Raw genomic sequence first — 27,768 nt, forward strand, 5'->3', positions numbered from 1 at the left:
GCATGCGCTCTACTCTCTCTGTGAAAAATGCAATGTGATCAGCAAATCTCAATTACTACTTCCTCTTCAAGTCCTTGAAATCATGTAATCCCAGTACCTGTGAAGACAGTCTTTAATGGAGTACAAAGATTTCACCTACTTAAAAGCCATTAATTCACTCTTAAAATCAACTATATTAACCACAAGACATTTAATTGCCCTGAAGAGATATTCAATACATGTGTAGCTGTATATGTGGGTCTTTTCTAAAAACAGTTAAATGCTTGAAGTTCTTGTAGATGTACACTCCTGGAAATTGAAATAAGAACACCGCGAATTCATTGTCCCAGGAAGGGGAAACTTTATTGACACATTCCTGGGGTCAGATACATCACATGATCACACTGACAGAACCACAGGTACATAGACACAGGCAACAGAGTATGCACAATGTCGGCACTAGTACAGTGTATATCCACCTTTTGCAGCAATGCAGGCTGCTATTCTCCCATGGAGACGATCGTAGAGATGCTGGATGTAGTCCTGTGGAACGGCTTGCCATGCCATTTCCACCTGGCGCCTCAGTTGGACCAGCGTTCGTCCTGGACGTGCAGACCGCGTGATACGACGCTTCATCCAGTCCCAAACATGCTAAATGGGGGACAGATCTGGAGATCTTGCTGGCCAGGGTAGTTGACTTAGACCTTCTAGAGCACGTTGGGTGGCACGGGATACATGCGGAAGTGCATTGTCCTGTTGGAACAGCAAGTTCCCTTGCTGGTCTAGGAATGGTAGAACGATGGGTTCGATGACGGTTTGGATGTACCGTGCACTATTCAGTGTCCCTCGATGATCACCAGAGGTGTACGGGCAGTGTAGGAGATCGCTCCCCACACCATGATGCCGGGTGTTGGCCCTGTGTGCCTCAGTCGTATGCAGTGCTGATTGTGGCGCTCACCTGCACGGCGCCAAACACGCATACGACCATCATTGCCACCAAGGCAGAAGTGACTCTCATTGCTGAAGATGACACGTCTCCATTCGTCCCTCCATTCACGCCTGTCCCGACACCACTGGAGGCGGGGTGCACGATGTTGGGGCGTGAGCGGAAGACGGCCTAACGGTGTGCGGGACCATAGCCCAGCTTCATGGAGACGGTTGCGAATGGTCCTCGCCGATACCCCAGGAGCAACAGTGTCCCTAATTTGCTGGGAAGTGGCGGTGCGGTCCCCTACGGCACTGCGTAGGATCCTACGGTCTTGGCGTGCATCCGTGCGTCGCTGCAGTCCGGTCCCAGGTCGATGGGCACGTGCACCTTCCGCCGACCACTGGCGACAACATCGATGTACTGTGGAGACCTCACACCCCACGTGTTGAGCAATTTGGCGGCACATCCACCCGGCCTCCCGCATGCCCACTATACGCCCTCGCTCAAAGTCCGTCAACTGCAGATACGGTTCACGTCCGCGGCATGCTACCAGTGTTAAAGACTGCGATGGAGCTCCGTATGCCACAGCAAACTGGCTGACACTGACGGCGGCGGTGCACAAATGCTGCGCAGCTAGCGCCATTCGACGGCCAACACCGCGGTTCCTGGTGTGTCCACTGTGCCGTGCGTGTGATCATTGCTTGTACAGCCCTCTCGCAGTGTCTGGAGCAAGTATGGTGGGTCTGACACACCGGTGTCAATGTGTTCTTTTTTCCATTTCCAGGAGTGTATTTTGTACTTTTAAACATTGGAAAATCCAGGATGTAATGTAACAATATTATGAAAAGGGAAGTTGCTACTCACCATACAGTGGAGATGCTGAGTCCCAGATAGGCACACCAAAAATACTGTCACAGTATAAGCTTTTGTCCAACAAGGCCTTTTTTCGAAAATAGATGACAGACACACACGTTTTTATCGTGGTAGTCTTTTTGTTGTGCCTATCTACGACTCAGCATCTTCGCTACATGGTGAGTAGCAGCTTTCCCTTTCATTTTGTCCTTTTTTGAGAAAAGAGAAAGTCTGGTAATTAAGGAAAGCATTCATGACTATACATTGTGAAACAGGAATTTTTTGTGGGATTTCGAAGGCCTTCAGTAGTATGAACCACTGCTAGCTGATCTCTAAACTGGGAAAATATGAAATTAAGGACCCTGAATTAGAATGGTTTATGTCAGGGATAGCCAACCTATTCGGCGAGTGGGCCAAATTTTTGAGAGGGAATTTCCCCACTGGCCGCATTACTAATGAGCAACAAATATTAATTCATTTATTAAAGAAAATAAAACAAATCTGAGGAAAGAACGTTTATTATCCAATTTAATGAAATACAATGTTAGTGGGTTATCTGGCTTTGTTTGACTGAACAGAGTGAGTCAATATTGATATCAACTGAAATTGTTGCTTCATGCAGAGTTTCACAAATGAACAACAGTATTTTGTGTTCTCACTTGTAATTTGATGTAATTCATCCAACTAAAAAGCTGTTCACGCTCGTAAGTGTTTCCAAATACTGAATTTTTTTTAACCTTATTTTGTAAAGTGCTGGATATTTCTTCTTATTAGCCAGTGGCCGAAAGCTTTAAGTATAAAAATCTTTTGTTGTGCCTATCTTCATCTCAGCATCTCTGCTATATGGTGAGTAGCAACTTTCCTTATCATAATATTGTTACTTCCATCATGGATTTTCCATTGTTTGATTAAATTTCCCTTTTTAACTGTGCGTCATATCGCATTTCGCAGCATTCCATTTGTAAATGCCCCGGTAGTGAACTCATGTCCATGGAGAATAGCATAGCAAATACAGAAAGAAGCAGATGATGTTTCTCAAAATCTTGAAAATGGTTTTCAAATTCATATTTCAAATCAGATATTTGATTGCTGCTGCCAATGTGACAATTAATTATTTTGACAAAGTAGGAACAGTATGAAATTTTTTGTTTGTAGTTGTTATTCCCATTTGGAATGCAGAAATAAGTTCAGGCATGACATTAATTAGCTGATCTTTTCCTTGTAGTTGAGTATTAACATCATTTAGGTGGCTAGTTATACTGACCAAGAACGCTGCTGTAAATAAGAGAGAAAGACTAGGAGAGTCCCTTTAGTACCTTTGAAAATTGCTAATGTCAACTGGTGTCCCTACCCAATTGAATACATACAATATAGACATCAAAAAAAGTTTTGCATCACTCTGGTTCCCAGAACTCCTGAAGACATTGACTGTGGATATAGTATCACAGACACAGTCCCTTTGACTGTTCAGAGATGTCACTAAAACTGCCAAAGGATGTAAACAACCATACGTGAGCACTGCCTATTAGACGGAGGGGGTCCGACAGCCGATCAGTACAAGTCATTCCACCAGGAAGGAGGAACGCGGCTCAGGTTGTCTGTAGTTCAACCATGCCTAGACAGTCAAACCGCAGTTTGATCATATCTGCATTTTTACTTTGTGCCAGGAAGGGCTCTCAACAAGGGAAGTGTCCAGCATCTTGGAGTCAACCAAAATGATGTTGTTTAAACATGGAGGAGATACAGAGAGACAGGAACTGTTGATGACATGCCTCGCTCAGGCCACCCAAGGGCTACTACTGCAGTGGATGACTGATACCTATGGACTATGGCTAAAAGGAACCCTGACAGCAACACCGCCATGTTGAATCATGCCTTTCATGCAGCCGCAGGACGTCATATTATGACTAAAACTGTACGCAATAGCCTGCACGATGCACAACTTCACTCCCGACGTCCATGGCGAGGTCCATCTTCACAACCATGACGCCATGCAGTGCAGTACAGATGGGCCCAACAACATGCCTAATGGACCGCTCAGGATTGGCATCAACCAGACAATCGTCAGAGACCTGTTTGGAGGCAGCCCGGTCAGGCTGAATGCCTTAGCCACACTGTCCAGCGAGTGAAGCTAGGTGGAGATTCTCTACTGTTTTGGAGTGGCATTATGTGCAACTGACATACAGGAAGGTGCCGTAATGGCTGAACAATACGTGAATGCCATCCTCCGACCAACAGTGCAACCATGCCGGCAGCATATTGGCGAGGCATTTGTCTTCATGGAAGACAATTTGTGCCCCAATAATGCTCATCTTCTGAATCACTTCCTGCAGGATAGTGAAATTGCTCGACTTGAGTGGCCAACGTTCTCTATACATGAACCCTATCGAACACGTCTGGGATAGATTGAAAATGGCTGTTTATGGATGACGTGACCCACCAACCACTCTGAGGGATCTACACTGAATCGCCATTGAGGAGTGGGACATTTTGGACTAACAGTGCCTCGATGAACTTGAGGATAGTATGTTACAATGAATACAGGCATGCATCAGTGCAAGAAGATGTGCTACTGGGTATTAGAGGTACCGGTGTAGACAGCAATCTGGATCACCACCATTGAAGGTCTCACTATATGGTGGTACAACACACAATGTGTGGTTTTCATGAGCAATAAAAAGGGCGGAAATGATGTTTCTGTAGACCTGTATTCCAATTTTATGTACAGGTCCCAGAACTCTCAGAACTGAAGTGAGGCAAAACTTCTTTTGATGTGTGTAAATATCAGCCTACTGAAATTAAAGACAGGCACCATAGCCTAATTGTAAAAAGATATATGCTGGCTCATCTGATGTGACGATAGGTCAGTTGCAATCGAATGTGCACTTCGTATGCATGTGAAGGGCTGTAACTTTACATCCAATAGTGTTGTGAGTTTGTCGTAAAATTAAATATGGAATTATCGGCTATGCCTGGCACTTGCGCATCACAAGAAATGTATCTTCTTGCTCAGTCCATACTACAGTTAACTGTTGGCTGATCAAGGCAAACTATGTTTTCTTCAAGATGGAGTGGCAACTTTTCAGAATAAATCCAACACAGTTATTTTTTTCCAGCTGCAATATAGACTAAAATCTAACAATACTTAAATCAATGATCTGCCTATTGTACTTGGATATGATGTGAAATAGGGTTGATGGAATGCTGTTTTGGGGGTTTTAAGTGAAATAAAAGTCAAAATTTTCATTCGTGTGAAACAGCTCCACGGGCCAAAAATAGGTAGCCTGGGGCTACATGTGGCCCGCGGGCTGAGGATTTGCCACCCCTAGTTTAGATACTACCAAACATATAATGGTTATTATATCAGAGAGGAAACTATGTTTCAGAATGGAAAACCATTTCACAAGGAGTACCACAAGTTTCAGTCTTAGGTCCTATTCTGTTTCTGTTTTTCCTAAATGACATACAGTTTAATATCAAGTGTCACTGAGTTTTGTTTTCAGATGACACATTTTTAATCACTGAAATTAACAGTACTGGCCAAGTTCCTCAAACTGTCATAAATACCTTAAAAAAATTAGGTATGTAGTTTAACTTAAATGGGTTAAAATTAAAAATGGAAAAAAACTCTATTAATGCAGTTTAAACAAAACAAGAAGAGAGAAATGATGCTCAAAACAATCACAACAACCAGGATCTGCAGGAAGCCAGCAGCCTGAAGTTCTTAGGAATACATGAGAACAAAGTATTTGATGATGGCTCTGTTGTATAAAACATTCTTAGCTTTCTTGCCTTGTCAGTTCAGGGTAAAACCTTGGGCTTTCAACAATTTCCTCCATCATCTTTATCGGGAGCAACTGATCCTGATAAAAATTCATCATGTATTTGTATTTCTTTATTGGTCCTGTAAATCGTGTTTAGGTACATATTTTGCACAAACAATGTAGGACAAGTCAGGTTGGTACAGAATATACAACATCATATACATTGTTATTTTGAAAGGATAAATAATTAAAAATTATTCAATACATGTTGAATAATGATGACAAATTTAATATAATAAAATAAAATGATAGACTTATTAAGAATATCTGAGCAATTACACTACACTTTTCTGGTACTCTAAAAACTCGGAAACAGAATAGAAGCAGTGGTCAAGAAAGTTCTCTTTCAGTTTCACTTTAAACTTTTGTAAATTTTGCATCTGTTTCAAATAGAATGGCATGTGATTGTACAGCATTATGCCAGTATGATACACTCCTCTCTTACAAATGTTTGTACTTACTGTATTGACATGTAAGTAATGCTTCTGCCTAGTATCATGAGGGTGGTAATCACAGTTATATTTGAAGACTTTTCCATCTTTTAAAATACTTCCTTTTGTGAAATTTAATATTTCATACATATGTAAGCAGGGAAGAGGCAGTATACTGAGATTTTTAAATATTGGTCTACAGGAGTCTCTGTACTTAGCATGGTTTATTATTCTAACAATCTTTTTCTGTATCCTAAATGTTTTGTTTGTACCTATGGAGTTCCCCCAAAAGATAATGCCGTACATCAGCAGTGACTGAATACTGCCATGGTACAGTGTGATCACAGACACATGGCTTGTATTTTGTGCGAGGATTCTTACTGTGTACGTAAGTGTGTTAAGCTTTTTATTTACATAGTTAAGATGTGTCTCCTATTTTAGGTTCTGCTGAATATGTATACCTAAAAATTTTGTGTCGCTCACAGATGAGACACTTTTTGCATCAGTTTTAAAAATTGGTCTTGCAGGATGCAGTTTCTGTGAATTGTGGAAATTGACTGTCACTGTTTTTTCATTATTTATTATTAGCTTGTTTGTTCTGAACCATTGTGTCAAATTTTATATTATACCTGTAGCCATTTTTTGTAGACTTTCCTCATCACGTGATTTGATTAGGATATTTGTGTCATCTGTAAAAAGTACTGTTGTCCCTTTAGTTATTTTTTCTGATGAATCATTAACATAAAGAATGAAAAGAATTGGCCCAAGGACTGACCCTTGAGGAACCCCATATGTAATGTTTTGTGCATTACTGTAAAAATTACAAATTTTTTGTGTTTCTATGTCTTTATATTTTATTTGAGTGATCTGTTGACAGTCATGAATGTAGGAATGTATCCACTTGTTTGGCAGGCCTCTTACTCCATAATTACCTAGCTTCTGCAACAGAGTATTATGATCAATTACATCAAAGGCTTTACTAAAGTCAATAAATATGCCAGACACATCTTGCTTATTATCTACTGCAGTTAGAATTTTATTTAAGTAGGTATAAGTAGCTGACTGTGTTGATCTGCCAGTTCTGAATCTGTGTTGCGCATCACTTATTATGTTTCCTTTATTTAGAAAGGCTTTCAGCCTTCTAAGAAATAGTTTTTCGAGAATTTTACCAAATCCTGACAATACTGATGCAGGTCTATAGTTTGCAGCTTCATGTTTGCCCCCTTTCTTGTACAGTGGTGTCACTTTTGCCATTTTAAGATTTTTCGGGAATATACCATTCACAATTGATGAATTGAAAATATCCATTAATGGTTCTACGATATATGTTATACTTGCTTTGATGATAATATCTGGTATTTCATCAGTACCTGCTGAATACTTATTGGGTAACCTTTTTATAATGACAGATAATTCCTCAGGTGCTGTTGGAGGCATGAATAGGGCTCTTGTAAGAAGTTTTGTATATGACTGGAGTGTATTGTCTTCTGGTGTTGAGTTGTAACATTTGGTAATCAGGTCATGTGCTACATTAGAAAAATAGTTGTTAAATTTATTATTGTTGTTTTCATGAAGTTCTATACTTTTGTGGGCTAATGATGTAGTACCTGTTTCTCTTTTTATGATACTCCAGGTTGCTTTAATCTTATTCCTGGAATTTTTTATTTGTTTGTCATTTTCCATTTTCTTTGCTTTTGTTATAAGTTGTCTAAGTATTTGTTTATACTGTTTAAAGTAGTTGATAAATACAGGGTTTGTGGTTTGCTTTGAGTATTCATATAAGTTCCTTTTATTGTGACATGATATTTTTGTTCCTGTTGTGATCCATTTATTTGGTTTGTGCACCGAATTTATAAGTGACGTTTGTTTAGGAAAAACTATTTCAAAAAAATGTTTGTATGTGGCCATAAATTTATCAAACTTGTCATCTGTGCTGTTTGAACTGTAAATGTGTCTCACATATAGGATACTTTGCAAGTAAATTAAATAGCTCAGTATTTGTGATGGTTATATTATACTCTGAAGCACCAAAGAAACTGGTATAGGCATACACATTCAGATACAGATATATGTGAACAGGCAGAATATGGCACTGTGATCAGACAAGACAACAAGTGTGTGGTGCAGTTGTTACAGCAGTTACTGCAGGTTATCAAGACTTAAGTGAGTTTCAACGTGGTATTATAATTGGCACATGAGCGGTGGAACACCGCACATCTGAGATAGGGGAGAAGTGGGAATTTCCCCGTATAACCATTTCAAGAGAGTGCCATGAATATCAGGAATCTGGTAAAACATCAAACCTCTGACATCACTGTGGTTGGAAAAAGATCCTGCAAGAATGGGACCAGTGATGACTGAAGAGGATCATTCAGTATGACAGAAGTCCAACCCTTCTGCAGATTGTTGTAGATTTCAATGCTGGGCCAAGAGGAAGTGTCAGTGTGCAAATTATTCAATGTAACATCATCGATGTGGACTTTCGCAGCCAAAGGCCGACTTGTGTACCCTTGATGATAGCTGTGCCTGTCAACACCAATATTGGACTGTTGATGACTGGAAACGTGTTGCCTGGCTGGATGAATCTCGTTCCAAAATGTATCAAGCAGATAGACGTGTACACGTATGGAGACAACTGCATAAATTCATAAACTCTCCAAGTCAGAGGAGACTGTTCAAGCTGGCAGAGGCACTTTAATGGTGTGGGCTGTGTGCAGTTGAAGTGATATGGGATGCCTGATATGTCTAGATATTACTCTGAAAAATGACACATATGTAAGCATCATGTCTGATCACCTACACCCATTCATGTCCATTGTGCATCCCAACAAACATGGGTAATTCCAGCAGGACAATGTGACACCCCACACATCTGTAATTGCTACAGTGTGGCTCCAGGAACACTCTTCTGAGTTTAAACACTTTCACTGGCCACCAAACTCCCCAGACATGAACATTATTGAGCATATCTGGGATGCCTTGCAATGTGCTGTTCAGAAGAGATCTCCATCCCCTTGTACTCTTATGGATTTATGGACAGTCCTGCAGGATTAATTGTGTCAGTTCCCTCCAAAACTACCTCAGACATTAGTCGAGTCCATTCCATGTCGTGGTGGCACTTCTGTGTGCTTGCTGGCCCTACTTGATATTACCAGGTGTACCAGTTTCTTTGGCTCTTCGCTGTCTTATGCTACCAGCATGGAAATAAGGGAAGTATAGTTTCACAGCTACTTCAAATCAGTAATAAGGTACAGAAGTGGGGCAACTCAAATTAAATGTCTTGAATGTCAAAACCAAAGAAAAACATGTCACCCACTCTTAAAAAAAATTGAGTATATTAAATATTCCCTCACTCTGCATATATGCACTGATTATATTTGTACATAGTAACTTTGATTTATTTGTAGTGAATCAATTTTGGATGATTACAACAGCAGGAATAAAATAATTATATGCTGTCCACCCAACACGAAAACTTTGTGCTCAAACTCTGCAGAATATGGGTATGAAAATTTACAACGAAGTAAAAGGAAAATAATTGCTCAGTCTTAACTTAGAAACATTATAAAAAGTCTTATATGACTAATTGGCACAGAAATGTTAGTATTCCATTGAAGAGTTCATGAAAGACAATATGAAAATTTGGTCAGGAGAGAACACATACATAGGATGTTATAGTTTGTTGTAAAAAAAAAAAGTCAATTTGTATCAATTATGTAGTTGATGTAGTATATTATGTTAATGATATTTTAAGCAAAACTGTAAAAATGTTTGTGTTTTGTTGAGTCTCACGTACATTAATTCAGTGACTTAAAATTGTATGTTATGAGACAATAAAACTCTCATCTATTCCCTTCTGTTCTACATTTGTAAAGTAGCAAATGGTTTAAAGAACTGCTGTGATGTTATTCTAGCACTAGTACCCTGTGTAATTCACATAATACACTTCTGTGCTCTGAAAATATATCCCTATAAGTTAAATTTCATACCTTGTTAATGAATGAAAATGCACAAGCTAAACTACTGTAGTTTTTAACCAAGTAGTTGTAATTAACAATACTGCAACTGTAAGTGAACTAATTGCTAAATTAAGTCTGGGGAATTCATTTGCATAAATGAGATTGCTATGTAAATGTAATCATAAAAGCTGAGTCCTATCTATTTCTTAAATTTGTTTGTTTTTATGGGTTACACGCTTGTGTAAAATGGAAGAGGGACACTTTAAAATCATGAAGGGGTAGTTCAGCCATCTATCTGGAAAGAATTTCCACTACACACTGTGACATGTTTTCTTTGTGAGGTTTGACAGTTCTGTCTTAGGGTGACTGGCTCAAGTAGGTGACTTTGGCGGGTCGGAGTTTAGTGTATGACACAATCTGTGTTGTGATGACAATGCAAGAGATGGGAGATGATGAAACCTCGCATTGTCACACATACTACTCCTCTTGAATATCACCAGAGGGACCATCATCTGTAATGTCTGCATCTGATGGACAGACGACACTCCATGTGTGATGCAGTTTGGAGCAATTCAGAAATTAATATGGGACATTGGGACAAATTCTGTTGATAGGAAATGCTCACAATCATCTTGCCTACCCTTAGCAGCCAAATAATAATGGTGAAAATTTTTTTGCAACACGGATTAGAACTGGCTCTCTTCTAGTCGAGTACAGCCTCAGTCGTGTTTGAAAGTATTTATTGCACAGAAGAATGTGATAAGGATAATATGTGATACCAGTCCAGAACCTGTTATAGAAATCGTAGTAACAAGTGACTCACAATTCATTTACTCCTTTATGAAAATTGTTGTCAGTCCAAAAGCAACAGTGACATTCATAAATACCAGAAGGAGAAATGACGTACACCATCCATCACCCAGCCTTAGTTTAGCACAGAAAGGAGTGAGGTATTCAGCTACAAAAATCTTTGACCATATACCCAGTGATGTAAGGAATTTAATAGATAAGAAGATTAACTTCAAATAAAAACTGAAATTTGCACCAGAAACTGCCATCCACCTGTTTCAGCACGGATCGAGGCACCGACAGCACCGGCGCTCACACCCCCGGAGTCCCCACCCCCTGGGCCACGCAGTGCTTTCAGCTTCACTCCGGAGGGCCCCTCCTCACGCTCCAGCCCTCCCCTGCCAAATTCTACCAGTGCCAGAGAGGCTGCGAGTGACACTCGTACAGAACCGCTCCGTGTGGATGCCTGGCAGCAGGCTTCAGAAGAAGCACGTGCCGCGGACGAGGCTCAGATTGCGCAGGGCGGCCTCAGCCGTGCAGTGGTGTCGTACCTCACGTCTTCGAGCAGCCTGACCTACAGCTCCTCCCTCAGTTCCAATCTGGTAAGCTGTCTCACTTCTATCAGAAACTTGCGGATATTGGTTGGGTCACTCACTGACCATTAAGATTGAGAGAGTTGAGGAGCTCACACGATGGCCTAAACTATTTATAATGAGTAAAAGTTTGCAATATTCCAACATGGTAAGAAATGTAAATTTCCTGGATTGGATGGTCTTCTTATAAAATTATTTCAGTGTATGTATGAAAAGTGCGTGGCAGAAATGACAGCTTTACAGAGCACCATGTGAGAAAGTGGTACGTGGTCAAAAAGATTTGTCAAAACAGTGCTGATTCCAAACCCCAGAAAATCAAGTCCCAAAGAATGTATGGAATAGAGAACACTAAGTATAATCTGCTGTACAACCAAAATTATGTTGAGAGTATTGAATCTTAGGTTAATACATATAATGTAAAAGAATACAGGGAAGGGACAGTCTGTTTTCAAGAAAGGCAGAGATATAAGACATGCTATTGGACTAATAAGAGTAATTGGTGGAAGCTGTATAGAAAGAGGACAAGAAATGAGTTTGTGTTTCACAGTTCTAGAAAAGGCCTCTTACCGAGTGAAGTGGGATAATATGATGGGAATCATATAACTGAAGAAGGTGAACTGGAAGGAAAGGAGACTAATTAATACATTGGAGACCAAGCCAAAGGATAGCTTGGGCTGCAACTTTGCATTAAAATGACCACACCTGAGTACTGGTCAGGTCATGATTTTCATATGAAAACAATGTTTGTACATCTTATGACTTCCCCCTTGACTGGTGCTGCCTTCTGTAGTCAATTTCTTGGATTATTTTGAAAGAAACACAAGCAAATGTAACTGCTGCTGTTGTGAATGGCTGAGCCGCTGAGACTGCATTGACATAATTTCATGTGTGTACTTATTAACTTTCACAGTTTGCTGTAATTCTGCAAAAATATGTCTCATTTATTGAGTGAGCAAAGATTTTGCAATCTCTAACAGAAGCAGTTTGCTCAATAACTCACCTCACACTTTATTCTTTGAAAGATAATTGTACTATCTCTCATCATTACTTGAAATTTAGTAATCAATCAAAGAAGTTAAGTAACCATGAGAAATGAATCTTGAACCTTTGCCCTTTTTTTAGTATGTGTTACTCTTGAAGACATATCAATTACATATTGGCCAGTAATGCTTTAAATAATGAGATAAATGGCTAGTTTCCTAGGCCCAATATGTTACAGAGTTATACACATTGCAGAGAGCAACCATGAAGCAAAGAAATGGTATTACAGACTGGTTTGAAACCAGAGGAGGCATAAGAGTGGGTTGTTGCCTTTCACAAACTCTGTTTACATAATATATTGGAAGCTTGAAAATAAAGACACTAGAAGTAGAATACAAAGAAGTAAGTATAGCAGCCGGGAAGATCAGCACAATTGGATTTGCTAATGTCATGGTCCTGCTTGCAGGTTGAACAGTATCACTTCAGAGAACACTATGTTGACTTGAAGAAGTATTGCGAGAGTGCGGAATAAAATCCAGATAAGTGCAAGTAGGACTCATGCACCAAGTGTTCCATACAAACTTAATTAATTTTACAGATAGTTCATCCATCCTGAGAATTGAGAACTTTGACAACTTTTGCCTCTTGCTGATATTAACACTAGCAAGGTATGAAAATATGTCATAAATGACCATATCTTTTGAATGCATTGATGTAGAAGCTAAAATTTCTTACATCACCAAGGAACCATAGACTTCTGTACATAACATAAATTTCAAGTTGATACATATACTCATACCTGAGAAAAATGATTCTTAACATGTGGAGAAGCAGACAGTTGGATAATGCAACAAGAAAATATTTTTTCGTGTGATACTAATATTTTTTTGATTTTGTTTCTTTGGCTGTACCATGAAACCTTGCTTCATGCCAAACATAATCATTCTAGGTCAACAGGTTAGCATTTTGATGAATGAGTTTGCGAGGTTAGGTTTGGTTAGGTTATGTTAGGTTAAGATGGTTTGGGTTTAGTTTCTTATTGTTTAGTTATTTACTATCAAAATGTAAAATCTTATAGTGCTGGTATATTAACTGCACTTTCTAATCATATTGGTGATGTTGCTATTTTAATTTCTATTGCTTGAATATTGAATTTTGGTGGCTGAAATTATATTTATTATTATGATTTTATTTCTAATTCCTTTGAAATAAAACTTATTACTATATTAATTGTTTTGGCAGCTATAACTAAAAGAGCTCAGATTCCTTTTTCTTCTTGACTTCCTGCTGCTATAGCTGCCCCTACTCCTGTTTCTGCTTTGGTTCATTCTTCTTAACTTGTTACTGCTGGTGTTTATTTATTAATTCGTTTCAGACCAATGTTAGATACTCATAACTGTGGTTGATTTTTACTTTTAATTGGTTGTATAACTATATTTATGGCTGGATTGGGTGCTAATTTTGAATTTGATTTGAAGAAGATTATTGCTCTTTCTACTTTAAGAGAACTTGGTTTGATAATAAGAATTTTGGCTATAGGTTACCCAAAACTTGCATTTTTTCATTTATTAGCTCATGCTTTATTTAAGGCATTATGTGTGACATAAATGCCTGTATCTTTTGATTGTATTGGTGTAGAAACTCAAATTTTTTACAGTTCCATCGTATGTAGACCTTAGTATGTGACATAAATTCTAACATGATACATCTACCTGTTTCTGTGAAAAGGAATTCTTATAGAGTCATGCTGACATATAGACAAATGGACAACAATAAGTGAATCTAATGTAATGAGAGTACATTACAAATTGCAGCAAATTAGGGTTGGAGTTGATTTAAAAAGTTGATTAATTTTTTCTGTACAACTGTGAAGGTGGACATTGGACAAGATAGGAAGAGTCAGAAGTGCATTAGAGATTTAAGTATGGAGGAAAATAGAGAAAATAAACTGGGTGGATAAAGCAAAGAACAGTGAAGCACTGGAAATGGTAAAGGAACAAGGAACCCTTCCAAATCTGCTTAAGAAAAGACAAGGAGACAGGGTGCGACATATACTGAGGGGAAAAGGAATTCTGATAACAGGGACTGAAGCTAAAGTGGAAAGAAAGAAGACAGTAGGAAGAAGAAAGTCCTAGACTGTGAGACCTATCCAGAAAGTAGATTGTGCTTTGTTATTAAAAAAAGTGTAGAAAAATATGATATTCTATTCATTTGAAAGTGACACTTAAATACTACTTTTCAGCAAGGCCTCCACATAAATTTAGCCAGTTATCATAGTGGTGAACAAGCTTTGAGTTTCCAGTGCCATAAATTCTGCCACTTAAGGTTTCGACCAATTAGTCATACGCTCTCACAGTTCTGTGTCATTGTCAAAGTGCAGTGTTGCATGCCACATCTTCATTGTTAGAAACAGATGGTACTCACTGGGTGCAACATCTGGACTGTACAATGGATGAGGAAACATCCCCCACTTGAAAGCATTGAGAACTTCTTAGCTGTGGTTTGCCTCAAGTGGTTGAGCATTGTCATGCAAGAACAACATTCTTGATCTCAACTTTCCTCTGCACTTATTCTGAATTGCTCTTCTTAAGTTTAACAATAACCCACAGACTAAAAAAAATTATTTCTTGCAGACAATGTTTGCAAGAATTTTTGTGTTTTTTTTATAGTCTCAAATCTGGTCTCACAGCTCAAATGTTTGATCCAAGTCTTGTCTCCAGTTAGGATCTGATCGAGTAATAAGTCACCAGGTTTTTCGTAAGAATGCAGAAATGTCAATGATGCAGCCAAACATTGGCTCTTGTGGTATTCTGTCAAGATTTTTGGTACCCATCTAGCACAAAATTTATGATAGCCTAGCTTCTGCACAACAGTTTGATGCAACACGCTTCATGAAATTTGTGGCAAACTTAACAAGAGTTTTGTCATTGTGAATCTGTAGTATTCTTTAATCTTCTCATCAACATTTGCAACCAGTTCATTAGTCACAGTGATTGGCTGTCCTCCTTGTTCTTCATTGTGGACATTAGTTTGGCCACTTTTAAATCTAATGCACCATTGGTGCTCTTCATCTTCAGTGATTATGTTATTTTAGTACACGTCACACAGTTGCCGATACATTCCTGTTGGTTCACGGTTTTATGCCAACATGAATCTTATTACGTGACCGCACATCACAATTTGCAGGATTTTCAATTGTGGCACACATTTAAAGTGTTTATTGTAAAATAATGGGAAACAGTATGAATGTCGTGCTGGCATGGCTAAATGCCGAATGAACAGACGAATACTCAGACACCAATATGACCCACCTCATTGTTGCTGCTGGCGAAAGCATAAACTGCTTTCTGGATAGTCTCTGTAAATTAAAAGAGGATCAGGCGAGGTGACGAGGCAGTTGGCCTGGAGCGGAATCAGACACAGACTGCAATTGTATCAGGGACTTATCAATAGGCAGAACACTGTACAATGTTGCTGGTGAGTACACCACTGGCTATTAAAATTAAAACACCGGGAAGGTTAGCAGGTAACAGAATTTTACTTTTTGTGCATATAAAATTTAGCAGAAAGAATATATCATTAAATTTATAGGTGATTTTGGAAATACAGGGTGTGAAATTTGGTATGCTACACAGACTACCTCTGGCAGTGACAGTGTTTCTACTGAAATGATGCAATTTCGGAGACTTTATTGTGTACAGGATGGGCGTATGGGCAGGTGGTAGGCATTGTGCAATAATAGGGTAATTTTTAGAGAAAGGCCATTTTTTGGCTAAAGCATGTTAAACGGGGCTACGTAGGCCTAGGGAGGTGAGGGTGAGCCAGAGCTTATAATTTGGTGAACATTGTTTGCGAAGCTACCGAAAGTTGTCGTCTGCCAAAACTAAGTCCACAGTGCTGCAGCACCGGGAGAACCGGGAGAAGTGGGAGATGTTCGATGCTACAGGGCGCACATCCGACTCGCGGGTGAGCAAGAATACTAGAGAGCGAGCCCGGCGACGGGCGGCCGGGTATATTCGATGCACCACGCGGCTTCCTCCGCCCTGATTGGTCGGGACCGAGCAAACTATGCGGGCGGCATGGAACTTTCCAGAGCGTTGTCTGCTAAGTGACGCCTGGGGTGGCGGTATCTCGTCAGCACATGAGAGAGGCACGTGATCGAGGTGCCCTTTCTTGGTGCTGACTTCCTAGACTGTGGGATGAAAGAATTTACAGGCAGCTAACACTGCCGGCCGTGGCTTGGCCACAATAGAAAAATGAAGTTACCGTTTGGGTGCTACTATAATAAAGTAAAATCACCTATTGTCTGGCTCATCCTTTAATATTGGTTGCATGCAGATATAATATTAATATTAATATTAATAATAATAATAGATTTATTCAATATCAAATGCTACACTACACATGTACAAAGAAACAGTAATGATTAAAGTTATTTGTACAATACACAAGACACATTCTTCTAAATACGTCATTAATTTACAACAAAATTACAATAAGATGTTTACTGATTTCTATTCACATAATTTCACAAAGCATTTGTTGTTCTTCATATAAGTATGGTACTCTTCTAATGTGTAGAAAGGGTGTTTTAGTAAAAATTTCTTAAGCTGATGTTTCAGTTTAATTGTAGGAAGAGCCATGACTGCACTATGCAGTGCATTAGATACTTTTATACCTGCGTACTGAAGCCCCTTTTCGTAAAGTGCTGTTCTAGTATTGTATAGGTGGAAATCTGAATAAGTGTTTGGGTTCAGTCTCTTCACAAGTAATATGGCTTTTAGAATGTATGTGTTTATAACAGTTAACACCTCTGTATTTGGAAACAAGTTGTGACAAGATTCCCTATATTTTGCTCCACAGATTATTCTCACACCCCTTTTTTGAAGAATGAGTAACTTACCTAAACTAGCTTTGGTTGTTGCCCCCAAAATTTCAATACTGTAGTTCAAGTGAGAGGAGAAAGGGCATGGTATGGAGTCTTTAGGACTACAGTGTCTTTGCAGAACTTGCTGATAGTACTGATCACAAATATATTTTTTGACAACTTAGTTGCTAGGGAGTCAATATGTGTGTCCCATTTCAGGCTGCTTTGGATTGATACGCCAAGGAATTTTACACTAGACTCTTTCTTTACCAATTTGTTGCCAATGTATAATTTAATTTCATTATTAAAACTACTTTTGTTAAACTCCATCAAACATGTTTTACTGGGTGGTTTAATTAAAAAACTGAACAATTTCTTTCGTCACATTATTACATTCAGCCTCTAGTTCATTACATGATTCCTTTTTACACACAATGGATGTGTCATCAGCATACAGAACAATTTTGGAATTTATAGTACAGTATTTAATATCATTTACATAGATCAAGAACAGAAGGGGCCCTACACCGAGCCTTGGGGCACGCCATATTTTATGCAAGTGATCTCTGATTTGTAGGTACCACTTTAAATTTTAAGCAGAACAAATTGTTTTCTATTGTTCATATAACACTTTATTAGGTCATAAGCAGCACCTCTAATGCCCATGTTCCATAGCTTGTCTAATAGGATGTCAACATTTACACAATCAAAAGCATTTTCCATGTTAGGTATACAACTGCCACACGTTCCTTGTTTTTGATACCCCCTAATACCTCTTCAATTAGTTGAGCAGCTGCAGTGCTAGTTAACTTACCTTTTAGGAATCCATTTTGATTTTCAAACATCAGGTTGTGTTTGTTAAGAAAGTTTATAACCCTGTAGTAGATTAAAACTGAAGAAACTGCAAAAAGGTGGGCATTTAAGGAGATAGGACCTGGATAAACTGAAAGAACCAGAGGTTGTACAGAGTTTCAGGGAGAGCATAAGGAAACAATTGACAGGAATGGGGGAAAGAAATACAGTAGAAGAAGAATGGGTAGCTTTGAGGGATGAAGTAGTGAAGGCAGCAGAGGATCAAGTAGGTAAAAAGACGAGGGCTAGTAGAAATCCTTGGGTGACAGAAGAAATATTGAATTTAATTGATGAAAGGAGAAAATATAAAAATGCAATAAATGAAGCAGGCAAAAAGGAATACAGACGTCTCAAAAATGAGATCGACAGGAAGTGCAAAATGGCTAAGCTGGGATGGCTAGAGGACAAATGTAAGGATGTAGAGGCTTATCTCACTAGGGGTAAGATAGATACTGCCTACAGGAAAATTAAAGAGACCTTTGGAGAGAAGAGAACCGCTTGTATGAACATCAAGAGCTCAGATGGAAACCCAGTTCTAAGCAAAGAAGGGAAAGCAGAAGGGTGGAAGGAGTATATAGAGGGTCTATACAAGGGCGATGTACTTGAGGACAATATGATGGAAATGGAAGAGGATGTAGATGAAGATGAAATGGGATATACGATACTGCGTGAAGAGTTTGACAGAGCCCTGAAACACCTGAGTCAAAACAAAACCCCCGGAGTAGACAACATTCCATTGGAACTACTGACGGCCTTGGGAGGGCCAGTCCTGACATAACTCTACCACCTGGTGAGCAAGATGAATGAAACAGGCGAAATAACGTCAGACTTAAAGAAGAATATAATAATTCAAATCCCAAAGAAAGCAGGTGTTGACAGGTGTGAAAATTACTGAACAATCAGTTTAATAAGCCACAGCTGCAAAATATTAACACGAATTCTTTACAGATGAATGGAAAAAATAGTAGAAGCTAACCTCGGGGAAGATCAGTTTGTATTCTGTAGAAATACTGGAACACGTGAGGCAATGCTGACCTTACGACTTATCTTAGAAGAAAGATTAAGGAAAGGCAAACCTACATTTCTAGCATTTGTAGACTTAGAGAAAGCTTTTGACAATGGTGACTGGAATACTCTCTTTCAAATTCTAAAGGTGGCAGGGGTAAAATACAGGGAGTGAAAGGCTATTTACAATTTGTACAGAAACTAGATAGCAGTTATAAGAGTCGAGGGACATGAAAGGGAAGCAGTGGTTGGGAAGGGAGTAAGACAGGGTTGTAGCCTCTCTCCGATGTTATTCAGTCTGTATAATGAGCAAGCAGTAAAGGAAATAAAAGAAAAATTTGGAGTAGGTATTAAAATCCATGGAGAAGAAAAACTTTGAGGTTCGCTGATGACATTGTAATTCTGTCAGAGACAGCGAAGGACTTGGAAGAGCAGTTGAATGGAATGCACAGTGTCTTGAGAGGAGTATATAAGATGAACATCAACAAAAGCAAAATGAGGATAATGGGATGTAGTAGAATTAAGTCGGGTGATGCTGAGGGAATTAGATTAGGAAATGAGACACTTAAAGTAGTAAATGAGTTTTCCTATATGGGGAGCAAAATAACTGATGATGGTCGAAGTAGAGAAGATATAAAATGTAGACTGGCAATGGCAAGGAAAGTGTTCTTAAGAAGAGAAATTTGTTAACATTGAGTATAGATGTAAGTGTCAGGAAGTCTTTTCTGAAAGTATTTGTATGGAGTGTAGCCATGTATGGAAGTGAAATGTGGACAATAAATAGTTTGGACATGAAGAGAATAGAAGCTTTCGAAATGTGGTGCTACAGAAGAATGCTGAAGATTAGATGCGTAGATCACGTAACTAATGAGGAAGTATTGAGTACGAATGGGGTGAAGAGAAGTTTGTGGCACAACTTGACCAGAAGAATGGATCGGTTGGTAGCACATGTTCTGAGGCATCAAGGGATCACCAATTTAGTATTGGAGGGTAAAAATAGTAGAGGGAGACCAAGACATGAATACACTAAACAGATTCAGAAGGATGTAGGTTGCAGTAAGTACTGGGAGATGAAGAACCTTGCACAGGATAGAGTAGCATGGAGAGCTGCATCAAACCAGTCTCAGGACTGAAGACCACAGCAACAACAACATAATCCTGTTGTATATAACTTTCTCAACTATTTTGGGAAAGACAGGAAGGATTGAGACTGGTCTGTAATTCTTTACTATCTGCGTATAGACTGAAGCATGAAAATTTGTGCTGAGGCCAGGGATTTAACCCAGGTCTTCTGCTTGCTAGGCAGTCGTGCTAGTCACTAAGCCACATTGGCACAGCAGTTCACACAGCTGCACAGATTACCCTGGAATCCCTCCCTCCACAATCCAAATTCTCACTGCCACCCCAGTCTACCTTAAATTCCCCCCTACATACAAACAGAATTTCTGAGTCTCTCCATGTTCTGGAATGGCACCTCAGCGTCAATTTTAAATGGGGATCCAGCCCAAAATCCAGTAGCAAGTGCCCCCACAAATGAAATGACACAATTTTAGAGACTTTTCTGGTATCTTAAAATCTAGTAAAGTCTCTGAAATTGTTTAATATAATTTGTATAAGTACCTGCTCCTTGGTTTCAGGCTGTATCCCCCATTTACGTTTGGCACCAAAGTGCTACTCCAGGATGTGGAGTGTCTCAGAAATTGTCTTCGTGTGCAAGGGGGAACTTAAGGCAGACTGGGATGGCACTGAGAATTTGGATTGTGGAGGGAGGCATTCTGGGGTATCTGTGCAGCTGTGTGAATTGCTGTGCCAAGATAGCCTAGTGACTAACACACCTACCTAGTAAGCGGAAGATCTGGGTTTGATTCTTGGCCTCGGTACAAATTTTCACTTGCCACTTCAGTCTGTACACTTAAAAACAGTTTTTCTGCTTCAGCTGCACATCAAGTGAAAATGTGTTTTGATGACCAATATGGGTAGATTATTCTGCACTGCCTCAACTCTCTGTCAGAGTTCATCGGTTGTAGTGGCTGGTGAGAGGTGACATGCCAGCCTCTTGCCATTCTGTAACAGATGGTCTCAATGGGTGAGAAATCTGAAGAACGTGCCATCGAGAGCTTGTCAAACATCCTCTGTACTGAGGCAGGTGAGGACAGCACATACAACATAAAGCCTCACATTACTTTGTTGAAAAATTATGTCACAGAGAGCTCAAAATTAAAGCACAACCATTGGCCTAAACACAGCACGAATGTGTGGTGTTCAAATTATTGGCTATGTGAACTGCAGGTGATTCTGTTGTCCCACAGATCAAACAAACCTGTGACCAACTGTGCTTTCCTACCCTGTATAAGTTCAATATCCCCTGTTAGTACTATTTGGTATGGGTCCCACACACTTCAGCAAAATTCAAAATGGGTCACACTAGTGATTTGTAAGTGATATCTGTTGTAGACCGATTGCACTTCCCCAGTATTCTGCCAAACAACTGAAGTCTGCCACCTGCTTTACATGTAACTGAACCTATGCGATCATTCCATTTCATATCCTTACGAAGTGTTACACAGTTCTTCAGCCTCCAACACTCATTCGTTAATTGATTGTATTTTCTGTTGCTGTTTCATTAGCAGTTCAATTAATTATTGTGACTTATCTGTGAAAAAACAAATTTACAGTACTACCAACCTTTGCCTGTTTGCAGTCATATAGATCATGTTGTTGCATATGTGAACACGTTCAACTCATTATGCTTTCAAACACCAATCAAGTCCAAAAAGTATGTATTATACAAGCTTTCATTGCAGCACTAACAGTTTCATGTTTTACATGCTGTTAGTTTTTTTTTGTGCAAATTACCGCCAACTAATGATTTTTAATGTATTATATAAAGGTAAGTATACTTGTTTTGACTCAGGTGGCTCTAAAGGAAACATTTTTTCTGAAAATTTGTTGTTAATTAGACAAATTTTAATTACTTTGTTTAAGAATACAGAAACCAGTTATAATACACTCTAATGTGTATAAAAAATTTGTAATGTTATTTTACATTATTTTTTAAAAATAAGTTGTATTGGAGTATCAAACAATGGAAAATCCAGGATGGAATGTAACAATACGAGAGAAGGAAAGTTGCTACTCACCATATAGCAGTGATGCTGAGCCGTGATAGGCACAATAAAAATATTCACACAATCATAGCTTTCAGCCATTAAGGCCTTTCTCAGCAGAGACACACATACACACACGCACACACACACTCACTCAAGCGCAACTTGCACACACATCTGCTGTCTCAGAGAGCTGAAACTACACTGTGAGCAGCAGTACCAGTGTATGACAGGAGTGGTGACTGGGTGGGGGTAAGGAGAACGCTGGGGTGGGGAGGAGGAGGGATAGCATGGTGGGAGTGGGGGACAGTGGAGCGCTGTAAGTCAGATGGAGGGTAGGAGAGAAGGTGCGGAGGGGGGAGGGGGTAAGTAGCAGAAAGGAGAGAAATAAAAATAAAAGAAATTAAAAGACTGGGTGTGGTGGTGAAATGACGGTTGTGTAGTGCTGGAATGGGAGCAGGGAGGGTGTTGGATGGGTGAGGCCAGGAGGGTTATGGGAACGTAGGATGTATTGCAGGGAAAGTTACCACCTTACAATTCAGAGAAGCTGGTGTTGGTGGGAAGGATCCACATGGCACAGGCTGTGAAGGAGTTATCAGATGAGGGGTATCATGTTTGGCAGAGTGTTCAGCAACAGTGTGATCCACTTGTTGCTTGGCCACAGTTTGTCGGTGGCCGTTCATGTGGACAGACAGCTTGTTGGTTGTCATGCCTACACAGAATGCAGCACAGCAGTTGCAGATTAGCTTGTAGATCACATGACTGGTTTCACAGGTAACCCTGCCTTTGATATGATAGGTAATGTTAGTGACCAGACTGGAGTAGGTGGTGGTAGGATGATGTGTGGGACAGGTCTTACATCTAGGTCTATTACAGGGGTATGAGCCATGAGGTAAGGGATAGATGAGTATACTGTATAGGTTTGGTGGACAGCGGAATACCATGCTAGGAGGGGTGGGATGGATGGTGGGTAGGACATTTCTGATTTTAGGGCATGACAAGTCGTAATTGAGATGTAATCGAAACAAAATTTCTGTGGTGCTATGACGATTCTGAGTGGCAAAATCATCAAAATATATTAGTTCAGTACAAAGTAATATCTCCAGTTACAGTCACTTATTAATTAATCTTCCATGTTCTTGGAATAATTTTCCACTGGGCTATGTAACTATCAACATTCTTTAAATGAGCATATACAGATACACTTTTAGTGTGGAAGCATCAATTAACAGTAAAAAATTATACATATGTTTTATAAACCTCATAAATTCATTGCTGAAAAATATCTTCATTGATGAATTTGAATACCACCTACTGTACAGTCCTTGTGGTGTTTTTGAAGCTACATGCCAATCTTGTTGTGATGCTGGTGAACCGAAACTCCAGCTGCCTCAAACAAATAATAATACAACACAAAACAAATATTTGCACTATCACATAATATATATGTATGAAAATAGGCACTGGTCTATTATTTAAAAGACCTAACTTTTAACATAAAATTAACTACCAACATCTTTACTCTCTTGTTGCAACTCTGACTCTTAAGGAAAAAAAAATCTCTAATTTAATTTCACAAAAATTCTGTACCCTCATAGTGCTCAGAAACAATACACACATAAGTCACCCCTGAGTAGTGGATTTTATGTTCAGCATTAAAGTGGCAGCTTGTGTTCTACATTGGTGCAACTCTTATACAACACCCAGTTTCATCACACTAAAAATGTAAATGTCGCATAACTAGCGTCTCCCATTGGGTAGACCATTCGCCTGGTGCAAGGCTTTCGATTTGATGCCACTTTGGTGATGTGTCAATGGGGATGAAATGATGATGATTAGGACAACACAACAGCCAGTCTCTGAGTGGAGAAAATCTCCAACCTAGCTGGGAATTGAACCTGTGGCCTTAGGGTTGACATTCTGTCATGCTGACCGCTCAGCTACCAGAGGTGGACTTCTTCACATTGCCTGCAATGGCATATTCATCCCTGCGATGATATTAATCACTGTGATGAAACAACATGCGTTACTTTGGACTGGAGTTTGACTAGTTTGTCTGTACCTAGTCTAATATAATCATACTGCATCACAACATTATCAAAAATTAAATATTTTTATAAAATTAATTCAGCAGATGGTTTAATTGGCAAGATACCCAAAACATATTACCACATGCTGAGATTAAAGTGGGCCTCATTAGATCAGTAATAAAAACTTCTTATATTAAACTTAGATGCAAAATTAATTAGCACTGGGTTTTTATTTCATAATAAACAAACACTCGCTTCTTACAATATTTCATTTATAATTGGCAGATGCATGGTGTAGTTACAAATATCTTCACAGCCACCAACTTTGACTCAAATATCAATTTGGACAAACACATACTGAGCTGAAGACAAACCAATCTGAACTGAACTGGCCTACAGTCACAGCTGTGTTAACTTTGATAACTTTAAAGAGTGAATTTAAGCTTCCTTCTGTGTTATTATTTATGATACAATTAAATATGTTTAATGCAAGTAATTTCACAACTGATTTATTATTCTGTAGCACTTGTTATTTTTAACTGAGATAATTTCAATCATAATATTTATTAACATTTCTTTTTACTGTAGAAACTACAGACGGATCTACATTCATCTATCATTTCTTGTAATTCAACAATGTTTTACTTACTAAAGGATTTAACATTTGCACACACTTTTATTATTATATTTCTTTTTTAAAATGAACAAATTTTTTATGAAACTATCATCTTTTTAAGACAATTATAAGATTTAGATGATGTGAACAATGCACTGCTCCATACATGCATGTTGTTGATTGACATTATTATTTTACCAGATTACTAGATTGAAGCTTTAAATGGAAGAAAGAGAAATGAAAATTAATCAAAATTGGGAAATACCTGTGCAGAACCAAATGAAAATTGTTGTTGTTGTGGTCTTCAGTCCTGAGAGTGGTTTGATGCAGCTCTCCATGCTACTCTGTACTGTGCAAGCTTCTTCATCTCCCAGTACTTACTGCAACCTACATCCTTCTGAATCTGTTTAGTGTATTCATCTCTTGGTCTCCCTCTATCATTTTTAACCTCCACGCTGCACTCCAATGCTAAATTTGTTTTTATTTATTTATTTATTTGAGATACATATTCCATAGATCCAGTATGGTCTGGCTATGCATGGATGTGGAACGAGTGATCCCTTGATGCCTCCGAACATGTCCTACCATTCGGTCCCTTCTTCTTGTCAAGTTGTGCCACAATTCTATTCAATACCTCCTGATTAGTTATGTGATCTACCCATCTACTGTTGAGCATTCTTCTGTAGCACCACATTTCGATAGCTTCTATTCTCTTCTTGTCCAAACTATTTATTGTCCATGTTTCACATCCATACATGGCTACAATCCATACAAATACTTTCAGGAACGACTTCCTGACACTTAAATCTATACTCGATGTTAACAAATTTCCCTTCTTCAGACATGCTTTCCTTGCCATTGTCAGTCTACATTTGATATCCTCTCTACTTCGACTATCATCAGTTATTTTGCTCCCCAAATAGCAAATCTCCTTTGCTGCTTTAAGTGTCTCATTTCCTAATCTAATTCTCTCAGCATCACCTGACTTAATTAGACTACATTCCATTATCCTCATTTTGCTTCTGTTGATGTTCATCTTATATCCCCCTTTCAAGACACTGACCATTCCATTCAACTGTTCTTTCAAGTCCTTTGTTGTCTCTGACGGAATTACAATGTCATTCGCAAACCTCAAAGGTTTTATTTCTTCTGGATGGATTTTAATACCTACTCCAAATTTTTCATTTGTTTCCTTTACTGCTTGCTCATTATACAGATTGAATAACATTGGGGGTAGGCTAAAACCCTGTCTCAGTACCTTCCCAATGACTGCTTCCCTTTCATGCCCCTCGACTCTTATAACTGCCATCTGGTTCTGTACAAATTGTAAATAGCCTTTGGCTTCTTGTATTTTACCCCTGCCACCTTTAGAATGCGAAAGAGAGTATTTCAGTCAACATCGTCAAAAGCCTTCTCCAAGTCTACAAATGCCAGAAATGGAGGTTTGCCCTTCCTTAATCTTTCCTCTAAGATAAGTCGTAAGGTCAGTATTGCCTCATGTGTTCCAATATTTCTATGGAATCCAAACTGATCCTCCCCGAGGTCAGCCTCCACCAGTTTTTCCATTCGTCTGTAAAGAATTCACGTTAGTATTTTGCAGCTGTGACTTATTAAACTGATAGTTCGGTAATTTTCACACCTGTCAACACTTGCTTTCATTGGGATTGGAATTATTATATTCATCTTGAAGTCTTATGGTATTTCACCTGTCTCATACATCTTGCTCACCAGATGGTACAGTTTCGTCAGGACTGGCTCTCCCAAGGCTGTCAGTAGTTCTAATGGAATGTTGTCTATTCCTGGGGCCTTGTTTCAACTCAGGTCTTTCAGTGCTCTGTCAAACTCTTCACACAGTATCGTATCTCCCATTTCATCTTCATCTTCATTCTCTTCCATTTCAATAATATTGTCCTCAAGTACATCACCCCTGTATAGACTCTCTATATACTCCTTCCACCTTTCTGCTTTCCCTTCTTTGCTTAGAACTGGGTTTCCATCTGAGCTCTTGATATTCATACAAGTGGTTCTCTTTTCTCCAAAGATCTCTTTAATTTTCCTGTAGGCAGTATATCTTACCCCTAGTGTGATAAGACTCTACATCCTTACATATGTCCTCTAGCTATCCCTGCTTAGCCATTTTGAACTTCCTGTTGATCTCATTTTTGAGACGTTTGTATTCCTTTTTGCCTGATTCATTTACTGCATTTTTATATTTTCTCCTTCCATCAATTAAATTCAATATTTTTTCTGTTATCCAAGGATTTCTACTAGCCCACGTCTTTTTACCTACTTGATCCTCTGCTGCCTTCACTACTTCATCCCTCAGAGCTACCCATTCTTTGTATACTGTACTTCTTTCCCCCATTACTGTTAATTATTCCCTAATGCTCTCCCTAAAACTCCGTACAACCTCTGGTTTAGTCAGTTTATCCAGGTCCCATCTCCTTAAATTCCCAACTTTTTGCAGATTCTTCAGTTTTAATCTACATTTCATAACCAATAGATTGTGGTCACATCTGCCCCTGGAAATGTCTTACAATTTATAACGTGGATCATAAATGTCTGTCTTACCATTATATAATCTATCTGATACCTTCTAGTATCTCCAGGATTCTTCCATGTATACAACCTTCTTTTATGATTCTTGTACCAAGTGTTAGCTATGATTAAGTTATGCTCTGTGCAAAATTCTACCAGGCGGCTTCCTCTTTCATTTCTTACCCCCAATCCTTATTCACCTACTATGTTTCCTACTCTCCCTTTTTCTAATCTCAAATTCCAGTCACCCATGACTATTAAAGTTTTGACTCCCTTCACTACCTGAATAATTTCCTTTATCTCATCAAACATTTCTTCAATTTCTAGGTCATCTGCAGAGCTAGTTGGTATATAAACTTGTACCACTGTAGTAGGCGTGGGCTTTGTGTCTCTCTTGGCCACAATAGTGTGTTCACT

General features: G+C 39.0%; 1 protein-coding gene across 1 annotated transcript in view; it reads left to right on the plus strand.

The window, feature by feature from the left end:
• LOC126292032 (nascent polypeptide-associated complex subunit alpha, muscle-specific form-like) overlaps positions 1 to 27,768 on the plus strand; it is a 397,943-nt gene that overhangs the window by 320,770 nt on the left and 49,405 nt on the right. The window contains exon 18 of the mRNA XM_049985825.1: positions 11,045 to 11,364. Within this exon, the coding sequence (XP_049841782.1) occupies positions 11,045 to 11,364 (320 nt within the window). The remainder of the gene's footprint in view (positions 1 to 11,044; positions 11,365 to 27,768) is intronic.

This window comes from Schistocerca gregaria, chromosome 9 (assembly GCF_023897955.1).
Source record: "Schistocerca gregaria isolate iqSchGreg1 chromosome 9, iqSchGreg1.2, whole genome shotgun sequence".
In the NCBI taxonomy this organism is placed as follows: domain Eukaryota; kingdom Metazoa; phylum Arthropoda; class Insecta; order Orthoptera; family Acrididae; genus Schistocerca; species Schistocerca gregaria.